The following is a 21,518-nucleotide window of genomic DNA, read 5'->3' on the forward strand; positions in this document are numbered from 1 at the left end:
TTACAAACTGGGGTGCAGAGACGTGATGTCACTTGCCCATGATCACAGAGCAAGCTAATGGCAGAGCTGGGAGCAGAACCCAGTTCTCGTGAGCCCCAGTCCTGTGTGCTACCCACCCGGTCCCGCACGTGGAAGGAGAGCGATCGCTTTCCATCCCCATGGCAGGTCCCCTTCCAGGGATCGCACTGAGAATTCGATGTGCGTTGTTGTCCTTTTGGTGCATCTGCTCTCCCTGCCTGCTCACAATGGGCTCTCTCTCTTTCCTCTCTTTACAGGTGGCCTAGGGGAGCAGTCTGCTGGGCCCAGCCAGAACACCACGGCAACCAGTCGTAGTAGCAAAAAAGTTAAAAAGGGTAATGTGGTGCCCCCCCAGACTTTTGGGTATCTTTTATTTCCTTTTTTATCCACTGTAAAAGAATGTTTTGTCCTGTGTACGTGTGCTTGTGCGTATCAGACCAGCTGTATCCCTGACGCACCTTCTCAGACCTGGGCGGAGGTTCACCGGGGTGGGTTTGGTCCAGTATAGCTCAATGAGGATGCACTGGCTGGGTGGTGTTTGTGAGACTCCTTGCCCCTCTCCAAAAGCTAAGCTAGCTGGGGACATGCACCACGTTGTGAAGCAGGCATATTGAGCCTTCTCACTTGCAGGAGCTATCAGTGACTGGTTCCCTCCCTAGGTCAGAGTTCAAACACTAATGAGAGCAAAAAGAGGGAGCTGCCACTGCCTAGACTGTACCTGGTCTGTGGATAAATACAGGACATCAATCTCTGGGGCTGGTGTAATTCCTACAGGTGCTACATGCCTTGCATTTACAAATCGTTCTTCCCACTTTACAGGTGGAGAAACTAAGGCAGAGAGATTGAGCAACATCCCTGGGGTCATATACCAAGTCAATGGTAGAACTGGGATTAGAACTCAGGATCACCTGGTTTCTAGTCTAGTGCTCAGACCCCTGGACCACGTAGCTTCAGAATAGCTCCTGCTGAATTACCCAGTGTTTGCCACTTGGCCTCAGGATTAAATTCACTAATTCAAGGAAGAGCAGTTCATGGATATTGTGTAGGGCCTTGTTATCCAGAAGGCTGAATAGTGTTACTGGTCTTTCCGCTCACTTCCCATTTGAGACACACCGGTGCAGATACTCAAGTTTAAAACTGAGCTCAACCTTTCTGACAAACTGTCCATATCTAGTGATGAGAGGCTAGAACATACAGTGTGTGTACACAAGCAGCAGGAACCATTTCATAGCCCCTCTCATCCCAAAGCACTTCATGAGCTACAGTCAGCGTATGAGAAATCTCTTCACCCCACCGCTGAAATGCTGCCACTTCTGGGGTGGCTGTGGCAGCTAACAGCTCACCACAACACTTACAAACTCATTTCAAGACAGGAAGTGAAGAAGGAAGCTGTGCTCAGTTGAGACTGCAGGAGGAACGTTAGGGAGGTGGACTCCTATAACTGTCCAGACAAGCATTTGCAGTGTTGTAGCCATATTGGTCCCAATATATTATTAGAGAGACAAGGTGGGTGAGATACTGTCTTTTTTTATTGGACCAACTTCTGTTGGTGAGAGAGACAAGCTTTCAAAGTCACACAGAGCTTTTCCTCTCTGGGGCCAACAACTCTCTGAATAAGAACAGCCACTGCCGTTAGGAAAAAGATAGGGCCTCTCTCGTTTTTAGCTTCTGTCTTCATTCTTTGTGGCATGTACTGGGCACAGAAAAAACTCCCCTTCACACTGATGACTGATATGAGGACAATTGCTTAAAGCCATGAACTGTATAGTCCTTGCTGGTCGCACAATGCTGCCTTATTTGCTACCACTTCCACAAGTAGCCCCAGCTCTCTGCTGGAAGCATTGGGACGTTGTCGAGACAGTTGTTGAGAAGGAAGGGCAGCTTCCTCTAGGGCCTTGCCACAAGTTGAAGAGCACGGGGCAGAATCTCGGAGCTGCCAGCAGGGAAAGGACCAGGAGCTGCCAATGGGGTCTGAACCAGGGGCTGCCCCAGCAAGGTGCACTGGGATCTCTAGGGAGGGGAAAGCACCTACAGCTCTGCTTTCCCAGTGGTCTCCCAGCCGACACAGGAACACAGCCACAGAATCTGTCCCATGGAGCTCCTCATGTGCCACAAACTGCAGACTTGGGCTGGAGTGTGGGGAAAAAGGCGACTAGCTTAGCTTGATTGGTGGTAATTGTCCATGTGTGTATTCACTAAGCCTTATGGTAGGCCAAGGATGGTGCGAGATGGTGGCTCGGAGAAGGTGTCCATGGGGCCCTCTCTCCCCTTCCCAAACCATGTAGCCATCTGAATGATGCATGCCGCTGCCCATAGACTGCACCCAGAGAGCGTCACTGCACCCTGTTAAACATCCTACCTCGATGGCAGTCAGTGTAGAGAGGATGGGCCATGACCCTGCCTTCGTCCTGCTTCACCTCCATGGGGCTCCTAGACCCACTATCTGCTGCAGAGTCCTCCAGTCCTTGCATGGTGAGATGTGCCTGATTGTGAGGGCCCAAGTGCTAGTCTCCTTCCATCTCCCTCACCCTCTTTGCACCCCCAGAGATCTCCCCCAGTCTAGCCCATAGCACTGTAGAGCACAGGTAGGCGTGTCGGGGGCGGGTGAGAAGGCAAGAGGAGAAGGTGGCTTCTCCTTCATCTGAAGCACCCGGTATTGACCGTTGTAGTAACCATAGTGTCTGACTAGCTGGCCCATAGGCTGGTTCTGGGATGGGCCGTTCCTATGCTTCTAAAATGTCTGATGCTCCTGCTCCCCTCTGCAGCCACATGAGACCCCTTCAGACAAATGCAACCGAACAAAAGGCAAATTCCAGGCATTGTGTCCTCGCTCAACCTGCAGCTTCAGAGAAGGCATTTGACAAGCAAGCATGGGCCCTGCAGGAGGTGGGGAGGGAGTTTGAAAGTTCATCCTTCCATCCCTCTGCTCTGCCTTAATTTCCTTCTCATTGTGCAAGACTGCTCAGCCTTGACAGCACTGATTTGCTGCTTCACGTCTCCGCCAGGAGGATGAATGGGACAGGGGCTCAGTCCGCAGCCCCTGCTAATCACGGTGGGCCATGGGGACCCCTCTTGCATGGAGAGTAAGGCTCAGCAGACTCTGAGTATTTTTATAATGAGGCTTTTTAAAAAAAACAAAACCAAACCCTGCGTGTGTTACTGATTCAGGAAGTGAGGCTGGTAACTGGCCACACAACCACAGTGATGCTGACAACAGCGCAAAGGCACCTCTGCCTGGAGCTTCAGCAAAAATCAGCGAGCCACAAGCCTGGATCGCGCCCCCCCAGTGAGTGAGCAGAAGAGTACGGATCTGGTGCCTGTGGATTGGAGAGGGGGCATTGCCAAAGCATTGTTCCCTTCTTTTCCCAACCCTCCACCCATGCAGCGCAGCAGAGGTCCGGCTCCTTTTGGGGTGGGGTGGGACTGGGGGAGCACAAGGGGCCACCAGCCACTTTGTTTTGTAACACATCTATGAAGTTGAAGTGTTCTGGGATGTAAGATGCCACTGGGACAACCCTAAAAGCCAATTTCTCCCACTATCCCTCTATCAAGTAGGGCACTGGCAACAACATGGCAAGCTTCTTTTACTGCCTCAGCCCTGACCTGCAAGGGCCGTCTGCAGAGGTGTGTCACAGGGGGCTCACTCATTGTCGTTGGGGCCTCTTTGGGGCACCTCTGGGATTTGCTCTCCACCAGTCTGACACTTCTTCCATCAGTTCCTCGCCCTGTGGTCTTTCTTTTTCTGGGACCTGGGTTGCTCCTTCTTTGTGACTCTCCCCTCCAGCCAGTTCACCATAGTCCTCCCTTTCCAGGGTGTCAGAGTCCCCTGGATTAGCAACCCATTTGCTGGCCCAGTCAGCCTTCCGGGCCACAACCAGATCCAGTGCCGCTTTCTCAGCAGCTGGTAGAAGAACTCAGGCTGGCCGACTACTCTGGGTTCCAGTCCAGGGACTCTACACCTGGCAACTAGCTCCCAGGTCCTGGGGCTACTTTTCTAGATGCCTTCCTATTTCCCTTTTTATCTTCTGGACCTCCTCTGAGTTCACTGGCCTGAATGCCCTCTTCTCAGGGAGTAACTGCAGACGACTACTTCTCTCCTCTGTAGCCCCAAACTCACCTCCCTTCTCCCCGGGAGCTACTGCAGACTACTACCTCTGCCATCCCCTTCTTTTTTTTAGCTTGCTGGCTGTATACAAGCTCAGCCTGCTCCTGCCCAGCTGGGCTTCACAATCAATTGGTATTTCAGTCTCTGGCTCTCCCCCAGGTTGTTAATTGTCCTAACAACCTACTCTACCTACAGTGGGATGGACACCCCATCCCAGGGTGAAAATGGAGTGGTCAATGACCCATTCATTCAGCCCTCAGCCCTGATGCTGCCACCCGGGGCATTGATTAGCTCGAGTCATGTCACTGGCTTGTCTTTGTGATGGGGCTGTTTGTCCACTAGGTACTGAACTGAGGATCTGTCCAGGTTGCAGCTGGGGTATGTGACTGCAGGAGGTGTGGACGTACCTGCACAAGCCTTAATGTAGCCAGCTCAGGTTCCATTAGCAGGCCAGCATGGACTTCAGCGCGGATTGTACAAGCCTCCCTGGAGCCCTGGGTAATCACTGGGCAGCTAGCCCCCACTGAAGTCCATGCTGCCGCAGTTTCGCTGCTATCAGTAGCTGAGCTAGCTAGATTAAAGCTAGCTTGGGGGTGTGTACACCTGCTGCAATTCCATCCTTTCATTGCAACATAGACCTACAGTGAGACTCACTAGCTGGAAATTCCCATGGGCCATACAGCCTGTGTGTAAGTGTTCTTTAAAACAAGACAGAGGAATAAAGCAGACAGCAGGGAAGCTGTCTATGGTGCAGTAAATGGGACATTTGTAAGTGCTCTCAGAGGGTCATCAACAAAAGAAGATCTGCAGCTCGGTCAGCTCTAACTTTGGCTACAAAGAGACTGTCCCTCAGAGTTAATAAATCACTGTTAGACCTGGACCAAGTGTGTTTGCAGCAGCACCAAGGCAGATGGAAATTAACCTTGTTGCCCATTTAACAAGTAAGGGGGAGACATTTTCTCATTTTGCCTGTTAACTTTTTATTCTTTTTGTACCAAAACAAGAGAGAGAATGTGACAGATTTGTAACTGATGCTGGGGGTCAAATTTCTCCATTTTTCCATGGTGAAAACCTGCATCCTCCTGGCAGAATCTGCCCAATCACAGACCCTCCCAAGTGCCTGAAAATTACACATGAAAACTATTCAGCGTAGAATTTAGGAGGTTGTTCCTTCATTTTGTGAGAGCAGATTCCACTCCTAAGTAGAAGTAGGTTTGGCTGCTTTTACCATTATAAAAATATAGATTTGTGGAATAGACTTCAGTCTCTAAACATGTTAGTATGAAGATGAGTCGATAAATTGAGAGTACACGCCAAATCAGTAACTGCCTTCGCAGTGGGATAAACTCACAGGCAAAAGGACAAAGATACAGTTATGAGTTTATATGAAGGACCCTAGCATTGTGATTACACTGGACGGCCTAATGATTGTAATTGTTCAGCCTCCCTGTGCTTTGACTGACTGAGATGCAGTGCAATGCAATGCAACAGAATCTATGTCATCTAAAATGCCAGGAGCCCAAGCTGCCAATTTGGGGTTTAGAGGCAAATTCTGGTGCTGTTCGGATCTGGGATTTTGGTTTGGTCCCGTCTCTACTCAAACTTCTAACTCGATGTCCCTGTCAGTGAGATCACTGTAATGTGAAGAAACAGCAGAATGGCAATTCCCCATCTGCTTTAGCATTGAGGATGGGGAAGGTCAAATGATAAGACCGTCTGCTACAGATTAGCTCTATGATAGCCCTGAAGAAAACAAGGGCAGACCTGGATGTGGCTTCTGGTTCACATTAACAATCTGATTGTTCTGTTTTTGCGTGCACTGAGGCCAGGGTATTGCTTTGGGGCTGCCCTGGGAAGCAAGAGGATTTAAACAGTGTTGCAACTTTTGTCTTGCAGATGACAGGAGGAACGCCACACTCTCAAGGAGGCCAAAGGAGGAAGAGTATAAAGACCTGTCCCTCTCAGCCGCGGGCTCCTCTCCCAGAATCCGCAGGGCAACCACATCCAGGGCAGAGAGAATCTGGCCCGGAGGGGTCATACCCTATGTCATTGGAGGAAATTTCACTGGTCAGTAGCAAAACCCAATGCTTAGTTAGCTGTTTGAGGCTTGGGGAACTCTTCTTAGGAGAACTTCATTCCTGGCTCAAGGGTGCCTGATCTTTGGGAGCCCTTCCCTGGAGAGGGCTGGCTGCATGGCGAAGCGGCTAGACAAATAGCCGAACCCCACCCCTGAAGTTCCTGGAGAAAGGCCTCGGCACTCAGTCCAGCGTACCTCTGTGCAGCTGGACACTGCTTAAAACTCCTGTTCTGTGGTGGGTCAGAATCTGAGACCTGAGCTTGTTTCCTTGCTGTCTGGGTCTCTAGGATGGGAGTGCTGAAAAGGCAGGGCATTCTGACCCACAGGCATGGGGAAGAAAGTGCATTGGGCTGTTCTCGTGTGATCCCTCTGGCCAGCAGATCCCTGAGACTACAGCACCTTGTGATTCTCCTTTGCACAGTTGGTCAGTGTGATGCCGAGCCACGAAGCAGCTGGGTGGGGAGGAGGAACAGGGAGCTCTAAGCTGGATCGCTGGATGGAATGGGGGATCTCTTAGTACAGCTCAGAGACCCTTGGTTGCACCACCTTTGAGCAGTGTCCAAATAAGCATCACTTCCAAGAGTAGCTGCCTGGAGAGGGGCTGGTGTCCTGCCTACTGTGTTGCAATATCCATTGAGAGGATGTGGACGTCTTTGCCTCTCTAGTGCAGCCCTGCCAGGCCATGCTTCCTTGTGTCTTTTGCTGTTTTGTTACCAACCAAGTGCATCTTAAAACATTCGTTTGGTTCCTGCCATTTCCCAGTGCTTTGTCCAGGGAAGCCACAGGAGAGGTGCCCAGCTACCACCCTCAGTCAGAGCAGCCTGGGAAAGGGTTTAAAGACGGGGGGGGTCACAGCTTCCACAGAACCCTAGATGTGGGAACGAGACCACCCCCCACCCTTTCCTGCACAGGCCAGTGCAGGATCCTTCCCTGTAAATAAATCTCCCAGTGGTCTGTCCACCCTCACTTTAAATAACTTCAGTGATGAGACTTCTAGCACCTCCTTGGGGAGACTGTTCCAGTCTGATCTCTCACGGTGGCAATATTTCTCCCAATATTCAACCCGTTTCATCCTAGTACTCTGCACTATACTCCTTGTGGCCTCTCAGTGCACTTTCTACTTGAGGTTTGCTCCCTTCAAATATTTCTCCATGGTTCTAGCTCCTTCTCTTAACCTAGCTACCCAGTGAGGGTTCAATTATTGCATTGCAGTAGAGCTCACAGGACAGGGCGGTGCAGAGGCGCTGTCCCAGCATGAGCTCCTGGAGGAATTGTGCCACTCAGGTGGGCATAACTGCTCCAGCAGTCCCTAGGTGCTACAGGTGCAGTGCCACCCTCCCCTCACTGGTACAGCATGCACAGCCCCTGCAGCATGGCAGCATGTCATAGGCTCTAAGGCCAGAAGGGACCATCGTGATCATCTAGTCTGACCTTCTGCACATTGCAGGCCACAGAACCTCACCCACTCCTGTAATAGATCCCTAACCTCTGGCTGAGTTACTGACGTCTTCAAATCATGATTAAAGACTTCAAGTTTCAGAGAATCCACCATTTACACTAGTTTAAACCTGCAGCTGACCCATGCCCCATACTGCAGAGGAAGGTGAAAACCCCCCCCCCCCCAGGGTCTCTGCCAATCTGACCTGGAGGAAAATTCCTTCTCAACACAAAATACAACGATCAGTTAGACCCTGAACCTGTGGGCCAGACCCACCAGCCAGACACCTGGGAAAGAATTCTCTGTGGTAACTCAGAGCCCTCCCCATCCAATGTCCCATCACCGGATGGTAGAGATATTTCTTGCTAGCAGTCGCAGATTGGCTGCATTATAGGCAGTCTTGTCATCCCATCCCATCCCATCCATAAACTTATCGTCTCTAGCTGGCAGTGCAGAACCCTCTCATCTCTGCCCCTTTGGGTGTAGATGTAAGCCTGGAGCAGTCCTTGTGCACCGGGCAAAAGGACAGCAATTGCTCCTGGCTCCTGTGTAAGGGCTCTGTGTGCATTCTGTGTCGCGCACTCAGCCAGGGCCAGACCATCTGTCCATGTATGTACCTTTCAATCTCGCCTCAGAAATGACTCCCTCCAGCTTTTTTCCTCGTTATTTTTTGCTCCTAGGCTGAGGAGATTTTTTCGGCAACAATTTTGCTTTATTCACTTGGATCCGGGGGAACATACACCCAGTGCAGACCTGTAATTACCTGAGCTTTACATCTTTTGTTTCCCTGCCCTATGCTGGCACGGGAACGAACGCTGCAAGATTGTAGTCACATACAGAACAAAGCACCATGCAGCGCTGGACATTTGGCCTCTCCCTTTTGCAACTGTGCCTCTTGATGGCAGAAGCAGGGAATCTGTACTTGTTTATATATGCATGAAATATACTGTTAATGCTTAATCGTGTTCGTTAGTCATTTTAATACAGTAACTCATCGAGTGTAAGGAGGAAGGACAAGCCTGGGTTTCTATACTAAGCATTAAGGTCCAGCTTTCAGAGGTGCTGAGCATCTGCAGTGGCAGTTGGAGGCCATGGGAACAATGGAAAAATGGGGCCCTAAATGTTTGTCCTGCTTCGATTTCTTTTTCAGGCAGCCAAAGAGCTATTTTTAAGCAGGCCATGAGGCACTGGGAGAAGCACACCTGCGTGACTTTTGTGGAAAGGACTGACGAGGAGAGCTTCATCGTGTTCACATACAGAACCTGTGGGTAAGCGCCGCGCACTGGAGCACATAGCAGTGTCCAGTCACATGGCCTGCTGGCATCTTGCCGGATCCCGTACCAGCAAAATCAGTGATAGGTTGCCATCGTGCAAGATCAGGCCTTTGCTTCCTGGATAAAACTCCTGTTGAAAGTGTCCCACCCCCATTTTTTGTATTTCACAGATCAGAGACTATAAAACACATCGTAAGCCCTTTGGGGCTGTGTCTTGCCATCTAAGTGCCCCCAAAGGAGGTTCTGTCCCCATTTTACAAATGGCAGAGTGAGTCTCAGAAAAGTTAAACTCCCAGTCTTGTAAGGAGCTCCATTCAGGTGACTCGCCCCAGATCACACAGGAAGGCTGTGGCAGGACTGGGAATAGAATGTCAGACCTCCTGAGTTCAGTGCCACATTGTTAACGAGCCCCTGTGTAGTTCAAATGGACAGATTCTTGAAGGCTCCAATTTCCTTTTCAGTATTTTTGCTGTTGGTTTCCTATCTGTGCTTTTGTTCTGACAATGAAAGTAGCTGCTGTTATTAATTAATGTAGCACCTGGGAACCCCAGCCATGGACCAAGGCCCTGTTGTGCTAGGCACTGTACGAACACACAACAAAAAGATCATTTCTGTCTCCAAAGTGCTTACAGTCAAAGTAAATGGGACAGTGTGTCTCTGTTTATAGTTAATTTCTAACTCTTTTCACCCTCTGGCTTCATTCATTAGCCTATAGGTCATTTGGGGAGGTAAACGCTGAATGAGAGTGTCAGAATTCCCTACCTCTTGCCCCTGTAATACCTGTTCGTTTAAAAAAAAAAAAGTCATGCACATATTTTAAATTTTTGTCAGGTTTTCGGGGAAGGGAGGAAAAACAAAATGTAAACGTTGGGCCTATTGGCTCTTTAAACCAGGGCTTTCCTTAAGTCATAAAAGTGTTACACGCAAGGTGTGTCAAAGCACAGTGGGAAGGTGGGTAGGTAGGGAGATGGCATTGTTGGGGGTGGGGGTAGGAGGGTGCGTGCCTTCCCTTTGCTTGACTCAAGCACTTGACTGACTCAGGCACTTTTGCAAATGCCACCAAGTTCCCACTTGCATCTTTAGGCACCTAATACCTTCGTAACTCGGGCCCCAGATTTTCCGCCTAAGAAATCTATTGCTGGTGAATGTGCTTGGTCCCCTCTAATCATTCCCCCTCTGCCATTCAGGCTACATCTACCCTTGGAGCCGGGGTGGTGATTCTCCACTCACTTAGACATACTCACACGGACTCATCAAACCAGTGCGCTAAAAATAGTAATGTAGTCACAGTAGCACAAGCAGTAGCAAGTGACAGCAGGGCCATGGGATCCAGGTGAGTTTGTGCTCAGGGCAGCTAGACCTGCTTGCCACTGTCCATGCTACCATGGCTCTGCTACTATTTTTAGCTTGCTAGCTCAATGAGAACTAGCATGAGTATGTCTACACAAGCTGGGAATCACACCTCGAGCTCCAGGTGGAGACATAGCCTCAGTTTCAAGAACCCAGCATAAGTTATTGGCCCCTCGGGATAGGGGGTCTTGCCATCCGGGATGCTCTTGCTGAAATGGGCCTGAGCATTTGAGGGAGTTCCAAATCCAGCTTCATGCCTCCTCATCACAGAGGGTCTTCTCCTGAACACAGAGTTTGAACACCTCCAAACCTGATGGAGTCCAGATCTAATCTAAACTCCCCAGGCCTATCTCTCATTAGAGAGAGATACCATGCTCTTCAGTCAAAACCCCCCCCAAAACATTAGCCTGCAGCATAGGGCGACCTGAGGCTGTTCTGCTCCAAAAACCTACCCCAGATAAAAAAGCTAAAAGGGATGTGAGTGTGAGAGAGGGAGAGAGAGAGAGACAGACAGCATGCACGATCTCTCGATAAGATTAGACCTGTCTTCTCTGGAGCACCTTGAGCCAATAAAACATAACAGCAGCCATACTGGGTCAGACCAGAGGTCCATCTAGCCCAGTATCCTGTCTTCCGACAGTGGCCAATGCCAGGTTCCCCCGAGGGAATGAACAGAACAGGTAATCATCAAGTGATCCATCCCCTGTCGCCCATTCCCAGCTTCTGGAAAACAGAGGCTAAGGACACCATCTCTGCCATTCTGGCTACATAATTCTAAATTATTCAGTGGATCTGATTCCATCCAGCAGGGCAGTGGTGCATACTCTGCCAGTTGATAGACACATGCTACTCCAGCCATACCAGTGTAACCCTTCTGCCTGTCAGAGTTGGCAGCAACAAGGGCTGGGTTCAATATCTAGGGGATCCATTCCAATAACACAATGCAAACCGGCTCGAGCCCCCACCCAGTGACCTGGGACAAATATATACCACCCCCGCTGGGCGCCTCCAAGAGGCAATACTTCCCCTCTTGCAAGCACATAGTCTGAGTGTAGCAAAAAGCCTTTTAATAACAGAGAGAAACAATGTGGCATTATGTTGGGGAAACACCACCAACAGGATTCATAACACAACCCATGAGCAAAAAAAAACCCACCCCAAGCAAATTGGGGCATGCCCTTTTCCCTTTGGTTCTTGAGTCCAGCAACCCCAAATCACCCAAAGTCCCAAAAATCCAATGCCCCAAAAGTCTCTGTCCCTGGTCAGGGTAGCCCCAGAGTTCGAAAGTTTATCTGCGGAGCTTTACCTCCCAACCTGGGTGGAAATGGGACGGGGGTAAGAGGCACCTTACATGATCTGAAGCTGACCGCCCCATAGCTCCATAGCGGCGCTCCGCTCCACCAGCTACCCCACGAACTCCTTCGCTCAGCTGCACTCCGCTCCGCCAGCCGCCCCACGAACTCCTTCGCTCAGCTCCATGGCCCACAAGCAGCTCCTGCCATCCACAAACTGCTCCGCGTCAAACTGCTTCACCAGCTGGTCTGCAAGGCACTCCAGCCGTCCCGCAAACTGCTCCACAATATATCTTCAGGCTCCCCCCCTACTTAACACATCACTCAGTGATTTCAGCTCTTAGTGCACCAGCACTGGGGCTCCCCTACTACAAGCTGAATTCACCAGTCAGCCCAAAGTGAGCTCAGCAGCCTATAACTAGACTTCTAATGAAATCAAAATTAGCTCTGATATTCTACAGTGGAGAGAGGAGGAAGTGCAATTAGCATGTAAAGCCCTCACCAAGGGGCCCATACCACCAAGTATTAATACTTGTCCCCAGCCTCTCTCCATTCACACAGTTTTGGAACCCATGACCCTTGCCTAGCGAGTGCTACTTAGTTGATGGTGAATCCGTCCATCATAACAAAAGGCCACGTACAGTTCCAAGCACAGTTCCCATAATCAGGGTAATAACAATTTATTCTTCCTGCCCCAATAACAGAGACACTGGGGATCCCACAGCAGCCAAAGTGACCATTTGGGCAGCTATGGTCTCATTCTAGGTGTGGTGGGTGTGCCTATGCAAATGAGATTGGCCCCTGAAGTTCTTTTCCACAACTTGCTACACCTCACCACCAGATGTCAGGGTGGAGCTCATCCTGACACTGCTTACACCAGCATGGTTTCATTCATTAAAGTCACTCATCCAGTTGTTTGTTTTTCCAGTTGCTGCTCATATGTGGGTCGTCGAGGGGGAGGTCCCCAGGCCATATCCATTGGCAAGAACTGTGATAAGTTTGGCATCGTGGCCCACGAGCTGGGCCACGTGGTTGGGTTTTGGCACGAGCACACGCGGCCCGACCGGGACCAGCATGTCACGATCATCAGGGAAAACATACAGCAAGGTAAAGAAGAAGCTCTCATACCAATTTCAGATGCTGTGTGGTGGAAACCTCAAATCTCCCTGGGCTTGTGCACAACTCCCCTTCAGCTAAGAGTCACAGCGGGTAGCCTCAGTTATTGCAAAAGGAAACCAAACTACAATGCCAGGCATTGCAGAGAAAGAGGGCCAAAATATTCTGGTGACTAGCAATTTTAATACACTGGGAGGGGAATTTTCAGAGGGTAAGATCCAGTCCCCTTTAATGTCACTAGTTGCTTCTGGAATTCTCAGCCATAGATATTTACTAAACAGAATTATATTAAAGGAACTTACAAGATAGCTGAGAAGCCCAGTCATTATTTTGCTAACTTCAGAAATGTAAATGATACTGGTGCTTCTCTTGATGCCAGAAGTTGCTTTACCTATCTGGTTATGTACATTAGGACGAGAGCTGGATAAGTTAGTCATAATTGTGAGCTCTCTCTAACTTTTCCAGTATGACAACAAGCACTACAGGACATGTGCTAGGCTGTGACTGACTTTTCCAGAGCATTTCTTGAGGTAAAGTTATATGGGAGAAATAGGATCAAATGTATTTTGAAACCAATATGGAAAGGGGGTTGGGCCCAACAGAGACTTGTTCTTCATTTTAGGCCCTTTGTACATCTCAGCAGGTATAATACATTTTACATAGACCATCCAGAAATACCCCTTTTGAGTAGAGCTGGGTGAAACTTTTCTGACAAAGCATTTTTTCACTGAACTATATAGTTTTAGGTTACCTGAAGCATGCTGTGAATTTGTGTCAAATTAGCCAAATTATCTGAGCAAAAAAATAAATAAATAAAAAGAAGTCAATGTTTTTCTTGTGATGTTTTCAAAACAGAATGTTTTGTTTTTATTCAAAATTTGGTTCAAATTTACTCTTGATTTTATTTTTAAACAGGTTTAAAAAAATCCCAAAACGAAATGTTTTATTCCACCCAAACCAATTTTATTTTCAACTTTTTCGTTTTGCCAAAAAAATCTGAGACAGCAGGTGGATGAGATAATATCTCTTATTGGACCATCTTCTATCGGTGAAAGAGAAGAGCGTTCAAGCTTACCCAGAGCTCTTCTTCTGAGTAAATTCAAAAGCTTGTCTCTGTCACCAACAGAAGTCGGTCCGATAAAATATATTACTTCATCCACCTTGTCTCCCTAATATCCTGCGACCAGCATGGCTACAACACTGCAGACAAAAAATTTGAAACATTTATTTTGGGTTGACCCAAAATGAAAATATTTTCTAATTTTTATTTTGGTGATTTGGCCACCAAACCAAAAATTATTTATTTGCATCGCTTGGCTTATGAGTGCTCTTTTGAGCAAGGCTTTCAGATTTCCAAGAAACATTTTTCCTTTTAATGGAGCCTTGTGTCGCAGGTCAGGAGTACAACTTCTTAAAGATGGAAGCTGGGGAAGTGAATTCTCTGGGAGAAACCTATGACTTTGACAGCATCATGCACTACGCCCGGAACACCTTCTCAAGGTCGGAATCCAAGGTTATTTCTCTTTACTACTTTATATAGCGCTTGGCTACCCAGGCTGTGTAGCGGCTAGAAGGAGAGCTGTGAGTTTATTGCAGATAAGTATGGCATATGCAACGATTTCAGGTGAAGGATGTATCAAGCTGCAGGAATTTGCCTGGCGAGCTTCATAAAGCAGAAACATAAAAATGACTCAGTGGAAACATGGGCAAATCCTGTCCTCTTCCCCACTACCCTGACCTCCACCTTGCACAAATACCCGTAAGACCTGACCTCCAAATATACTATAGAGAAACCAGGTACTTCCTGGCCGGTGTCGGCATTCTCTCCTTCCTCCCCAGTTGAAGTGACTCTGAGTGCTCTTAGCTTGCTCCTCCCACTGCAAGGATAGCGAAGGTCAAAATGTGAGTGTCGGTGGGAATTGGGCCCATATATCTGGACCCAATTCTGCCCCCACTGGTCTTGTCTAGACTTTAGGACCTGCAACTCACCACTGGTGCAGGCTAGAATGGATGGCTGTCACTGGTGGAGTAGTCCATTTTGGGTCCTTATGTAGCTGAAGCTTGTGGGAGCAAGTTAAACAATTGCAGAATTCCCATCCATGTTACAGGACAATACAAACAAACAAAGATGCTGCTGACAAGACATCACCATTTTTAGGAGCTGGAATCCTGGCTTATCCTTCTGTCATGATTAGCAAGCTAAAAAATACAACTTGTTGAGAGGTTCATGATGCTGATGACTGAAACTTACCTACTTGTGCTCTGAGCTGGGTGGAGTGAGGGCGGCTATGGGGGGTATCCCTGGGGAACTTTCAGCTCAGTTAATGAAGACCGTGCCAAGCGTCCCTGCCCAAGAAGAGCCATTTACATGTGTGTAAACAAGCAGTGACCTGACATAATTCTCCTGCTCACACAGCTCTGAGCGGTGTCATTGATTCTACAAAAGCAGTGGCACACCATTGCCTCAGCAAGGAAACTTAGATTAGTAACGTAAACCTTGACATTCACATTCCAGGGGCCGCATGCACTCAAAATCTCTTCTGTCTGAAAAGGGACTTGTTCCAAAAACCTCTCCTGCCACTGTAAGTGGAAGACTGGAGGAAAATTATTTTTTAGAAGATATTGAGCTAAGTGTCTGAGAGTCAGATGCTGTGATGAGTATGTAGATAAAAGTGTGTGATGCCAGCTCCCACAATCCAACCAACTCCTTTATTGTACAGGGGACTTCAGTGTTACACAGCATGGTTGTGTGTGAGGATAATTCTGAACTTAGCTTTGAGCTTCCTGGTTTTCAGACTTGTGCTTTTGAATTGCAGCAATGCATTAAGCTTTATTTCCTTAACACTCCCAGACAAATCACTTTGCTAAGATAGAAGTTAAGTTGTAAATACAATCAATAACTTCAATTATTTTATTATTGCTGTACGTGATCAAGTACCCTGTGCTATGCACTACAGACTTATGACTATGGACTGTAGAATTATAAAAGGAGAGAGGAAGTTGCTAACTCCTTTCCCCTTTCAATGGTTAGTTGGAGAGAGGTGAATATAAGAATCTTTGGCCTACATTTCCAATTTAGCTAAAAGAATGTAGTATTCCATATGCATGTATGTAGTATTCCACTGCATGCATCCGATGAAGTGGGCTGTAGCCCACGAAAGCTTATGCTCAGCTAAATTTGTTAGTCTCTAAGGTGCCACAAGTACTCCTGTTCTTTTTGCGGATACAGACTAACATGGCTGCTACTCTGAAACATTTCCAACTTGGGTGCTTAAAGTTAGGCACCCAAATAAAAGTTTTCCTCGGGTGTTGAGCACCCATAGTTTCCACCAAACCTGTAGGTTCTCTGTACCGCTGAAAATCAGATCACTGTTGTTTAGTTGTGCTAGGTGTAAGTGGCATTTTACAGACAGGTCAAAGGTTGCAGGTCCCAGTCAGAGCAGCTTTCCTTCTAAAGGTCCTGTTCTTTAAACAGTTTCTACTGTGTGTCGTGCCTATTGCTGTGAATACTCAGTCCCATTGATTTGAAGAGGGACATCTTGTGGTAGTATGCACTATATTCAATAGTGTTTTCAAAATCACGTTCTCTGACTGTGCTGCCCAAAGAGATCATATCCCGAGCACCAGACGCACTTTCCGCTTAAATTTCCAGAGCCATATGTTTAGGGCAGCAGAGATGATCATCTCATCCTTTGCTCGAACCAGGGGGAGACTTAAATTCAGACTGTCTTGCCAGAATGCTTGATTGCCCAGTGCACAATATGCAAAGATGTCTGACTTTTTAACCACCTATTGTCACCGAGTTAGACCTCAACTGTTGTAAGGTTCTCTCAGAAGGGCTTGGAAGCAAGGGTTTGGTGAGACTGCGGATGGGATGCAGAGCCTTTGCATCCAGCCCATATGTACAGTGACCCAAAATGATGGTGGTCAGTGGCTTTTGTGAATGAGCTGCGGCTTTCTTTCCAAGTTCCTGCTCCAGCTAATTATCATCAAAGCTGCAAAGAAGGGGGTCCATCTTTGCATGGGCCATACATACTCAGCTCCCATCTCTCCCCTGCATGTGGTCTCTTCAGTCAGCATGGAGGGCAGTGCTGGAAAAATTGTACTCCTGCTGCCCATTCCATGAATGCAGGATTGTATTCTGTTGGGCTGTTAATCTGGAATCTTTAGCCAGTGTTAAAAAATTACCCACCAATTCAGCTCTGCAACTGACTTGTGAAGTGTCTGACCTACTGGAAAGCTCTCCCCTATCTCCCGGTACTGCACTGCTGGTGCACCTGGAACTCCCAATTAGTCCAGTGCACCAGAGTTTGCAAGATGGAATCCATTTCTTTCAAGCACATCCACACTGCAAACCTTTTTATTGCATTAATATTATTGCAGATTATTAATTACTGCATCTTTTCACTTGGAAAGAGGACCCCTTTCATGTGTGTTCTTCATTGCTAAAATTTAACACAAATATTTTTGTTGACCTCTCTAGTTTTATGGACGTGCCACACCTATTACTTTGCTCTCTTGTTGGTGCATGATTAAAATCCGCTGTGGTCAGCAGGAAGAATTATGAAATGTGCAGTAGCGTCGCCTGCCCTGGGGATGGGTGCGGGAAAGGTGCTTACTGCATTCAGAGATGTCTTTGTGTCAGATAACCTGGAGCAGGCAGCTTTTCTTCCCTTGGGGCATCTGCTGAGCCCTTCCAGAGTTCAGTGGAGTTCAGATGGTAAGAATTGGCTCACACAAAAGCAGGATTAAGATATTACCTCCATTTATACTGTAGATGCCTTAGTCTGCATCCCTCGAAATCCAGAACTCTTCAGACTATTGAAGGGCCAAAAATGGCAATAATTCTTTGAAATATAATTGTGTGTTTTTCATCTGTTCTCTAAACCTTTTGTCTCCCTGACCCAGCAATGGTCTTTTTGCAATAATTCAAGTGAGCGCTAAGCACTTCTGTGGGCATTAGTTTTGTATCTGGAGTAAGCAGGCAGCTCCGGCATGCAAGTTTTACATATCCTGTGACTGTTTTTAATGAAAGGAAAAGGTGCAGGCAAAGTGTGGCCCAAATTCTCAGCTGATGCATGAAGCTGTGCAGAGAGGACTGTGTTTGGTGGCTGAGAGTTGGAAAATGGAATCGTTCCTTTCCCATCCCAGCCTGGAGCCAGGGTATGGAATAGCCGTACAGCAGCGCTTTGGGCTTGTGGGAACAGCTATGACTCGCTTCTAGACACCTACTTAATGCTGCAAGCACTTTCTTTTAGACCAGACAACATTGAGATCCTGCTCACACTGCTGTTTTTTTAAGAGTAGTGTGTTAACCCTTGTGCCCTGAGCAAATTTCAGGGTGGATGGCTGCATTCTGCTTTGCTGAACTTCTCGTGCAGTTTAATTGGGATTCTTCATTCTTCTCCTCTTGTCCTAAACTACTGCCTGGTGCTGCGGTGCACTACTGGAAAATTGCCCTGTTCCCCACCAGAGGTGGCTTCGCTTCAGTGATGGGTGAAGCAATCTCTGCTCCGTTCTCTGAAACAGTTCTAATATTCATGTTCTGAAGATTGACTTTGTTTCCTGGGATTTTAAAGTGACTTCTCTACACAATCTGTATGGTAAAACTTTAGTTAGCAGTTTGTCATCCAGCCTTCCTGGTGTAATAGAGGATGCTGCTAATTTAGTTGCACACCCCAGTGCAACGCATCCTTCCTTTGGCACAAGGCAAGCAATGAGGGAGTTAGTGCAGTAATTTAGCATTGAATTTAAGTGCCTAAATATGACAAGCAGTCTTCCCTGTTACTTTGTCATACCTAATCCATAGGATGCTTTGTAAGTACAACGTACTGGGTACCTGTCATTAATGATGGTCATGACTCCATTTGTCTGGAATTTGATTTCTTCACTTTCAAGTACTTAGTGGCGGTGCGTTTTTTGTTTTTTTTTAATTAATAATGTAGCAGGAGCTCTGTATTCATATGGCTACGTTCTCCGGGGACCAGGGACAACTTCTATTTCCATACACCTCTGTCACAACCTGGCCAAGACAGAGGAATTACCCCATTAGCTCAACTGACAGCAGCTCATGACTGTAGTGCTGGAATTCTGGGGTTCAATCCCCAGTGACACCCACTAATGGCAGCTCCTCTCTGCATGGACACCATTCCGCTGAGGGGACCCAACACTGTATCCTACAGTCCTCTGTGCCCGTTGTGTCTAAGTGGTGATTGGCCACTGTTGCTGGCTCTGAGGCACGCTCCCAGGTGCAGACCCAGTGTCTGATACCCTTTCTTAAGATGTGGGCTGCCCTGCCCAGCCACCTTGAACCCACAAACCAGTGCCCGAGCCCTCTAGAGCCTCCAGTTGCTTATACGTGCTCCCTCAGAGTTCCACCTCTCTATGGGTGCTCCGAGCTTCTCAGGTAACCCCCTCAGGGACAACGCCTCTGACAAGCGAAGGACGTAGGCTCCGCCAAGGAACTTCTTAACCACAGGCACCTTTACTGATCTTTGCAAAATAATCAGCGATCCTGAGACACACCCTCCCCCAAAGATCTGGTCATCATTTCAGGCTTGGCCTGGTCTCTCCCTCCTCAGTCCAGTCTTCTGGCATGTGACTGTGGCCACTGCCACTTTGCTCAGAGAAACCTCTTTTAAATACACTCAGTCCCTTTTTGCCCATGTGCGCTGGCTGGGAACTGCCAGACCCTTCTCCCAGTCAGGCTCCTGTGTTGAGTCCATTGTCCTATGGCAATGAGCCATTAGGTGAGAGATATTCAAAACTGATAGCCCTAGATTGCTCCCTTGATGGCTTCTCCATCATAGTCATTCAACTAGGTTCCAAGCCCCTAATCCAAACTGGTTTCAGAGTAGCAGCCGTGTTAGTCTGTATTTGCAAAAAGAAAAGCAGTACTAGTGGCACCTTAGAGACTAACCAATTTATTTGAGCATGAGCTTTCGTGAGCTACAGCTCACTTCATCGGATGCATCCGATGAAGTGAGCTGTAGCTCACGAAAGCTCATGCTCAAATAAATTGGTTAGTCTCTAAGGTGACACTAGTACTCCTTTTCTTAATCCAAACTGGATGTTCTAACCCCAAACAGAGGTCACGCTATGACAGTAAGGTTACAATCCAAGATGGAGGTTGTGGGACAAAAAGGAGTTCACAGTCTGATACTGGCATATCCCACTCTGTCAGAGCCACTGTGAAAGGAAGCATGGGACCAGGCCCGCTGACAGGAGGGGCAAAGGGGGCAAGTGTCCAGGGGCCTGGGCTATTTAAAAGGGCCCCAGGCCACTGCCATGGTAGCAGCTGCCAGGAGCCCAGGGCCCTTTTAAACGCCCAGGCAGGCCACAGGGCTGCTAGGTGTGTGCGTGGTGATTCTGGCAGTGGCAAAGGCAGCTGGGCGGGCATGTGGAAGAATGCGCCCAGCAGCACAGCTGTCAGCTCGCTAGGCACCAGCCAGCACAGGTGCAGCACTGCCCAAATGTTAGGCAGACCTTTCTAGGAGGCCCACTGACTGTTCAGCCTCGGGCAGAGCCATCCCTAGGGTATGGCAAATTGGGGTGACCGCTCCCAGTTCTGCGCTTTGGGGGGCCCCGTGGGCCAGCACTATTGGCCAGTGTGGTCGGTCCCAGAAGGGACGGATTTGTCATTTCCACTCTGGGGCCCAGGACCACCCTAGGGACAGCCCTGGCCCTGCCGCCTGGAATTGCTGTCAGTGGGCCTGCATGAGACAGTGCCAGACAGTAGGGATCTGAGTCACCATGTAACAGCTGCCAGTAGTGGGTGTCACTGGGGATTGAACCCCAGAATTCCAGCATTACAGTCATGAGCTGCTGTCAGTTGAGCTAATGGGGTAATTCCTCTGGCTAGTGGCACACGATCCTCTGTGGATCAGCAACCTCATCTCCCTCCCCAGTTAGAATTCGCGTTAGTGGCAATGGGAATTTGACTGCAGGCATAAGAGCCCCTAATGAGGGCAAAATATATTTTACAACAATGGACGCTGGTTATTGCACATGAGGAAATGTCGTGCAAGATACGCAATGTGGCTCCAGACTTGTACTTTCTAGTACGCAGGCTGATGCACACACAGGAATGTGTTAAGCCAATTAGTCAGGAAGACAGGATTAGAAAGCAATGCCCTCTTCCCCCACCAAGACCCACAAGTAGTGAGTCATCAAAGATATCTTCCTGTATTCCAGACAAAAACTTAACATTAAAGTTGCACAGTCAAAAAGTAGAATTAAGGTCTCCCATTCCACCTTCATTAAGCCCCCTTGCATTACAGTTCAGCCTTTAATTACGTTCTCGGACTATTTTTTCCCTGAGACTCCCACCCCAATCAGTACACAGGTGGGGAAGTGCCCAGCTGTTCAATATTTGTTTTCTTTTTTCAGTGTGTGGCTTCTTGTGTTATTTTGTGTGCGCCATTCACACCCTGTCCTGAACATAAAGTTCTGCATATCCTTTTGGACTTGACCCTGGAGGTAGGGATGTATTGTCTCCATTTTACACCTGGGAAATCAGATGCAGATTTAGGCCACAATTTGCAGGATTGTCTAATAATTCTGGGTGCCCAGTTTGATATCAAAGAACTGACTTTCCCAGAGGTCCTGAAAACTCACAGCTCCACTGACCTCAGCTGGGGTTGTGAATGCTCATAATTTCTTAAGCGTAGTTAATAACTTCATAGGGTTGATATAGCACTGTATTGTGCCAAGTACCATACTCACATTAATCCTAAGAGTATCACCACTTGAACTAAAGCAGTAATTAATTAGCAGATAGCAGCAGTGGATGCCAGTGATTGGAGGGTTATTGAATATTTCCTCTAGCCAGTCAAGAGTTACAACACTC

At 48.0% G+C, this 21,518-nt stretch overlaps 1 protein-coding gene across 1 annotated transcript in view; it reads left to right on the forward strand.

Annotated features, from left to right (window-relative positions):
- The window catches only part of TLL2 (tolloid like 2), a 182,534-nt gene that overhangs the window by 109,074 nt on the left and 51,942 nt on the right, over positions 1-21,518 (forward strand). The window contains exons 3-7 of the mRNA XM_084632912.1: positions 276-353; positions 6,020-6,190; positions 8,789-8,906; positions 12,483-12,661; positions 14,065-14,170. Coding sequence (XP_084489038.1) covers positions 276-353; positions 6,020-6,190; positions 8,789-8,906; positions 12,483-12,661; positions 14,065-14,170 — 652 coding nt within the window. The remainder of the gene's footprint in view (positions 1-275; positions 354-6,019; positions 6,191-8,788; positions 8,907-12,482; positions 12,662-14,064; positions 14,171-21,518) is intronic.

Source organism: Lepidochelys olivacea (assembly GCF_965140295.1).
Source record: "Lepidochelys olivacea isolate rLepOli2 genome assembly, chromosome: 7".
In the NCBI taxonomy this organism is placed as follows: Eukaryota; Metazoa; Chordata; order Testudines; family Cheloniidae; genus Lepidochelys; species Lepidochelys olivacea.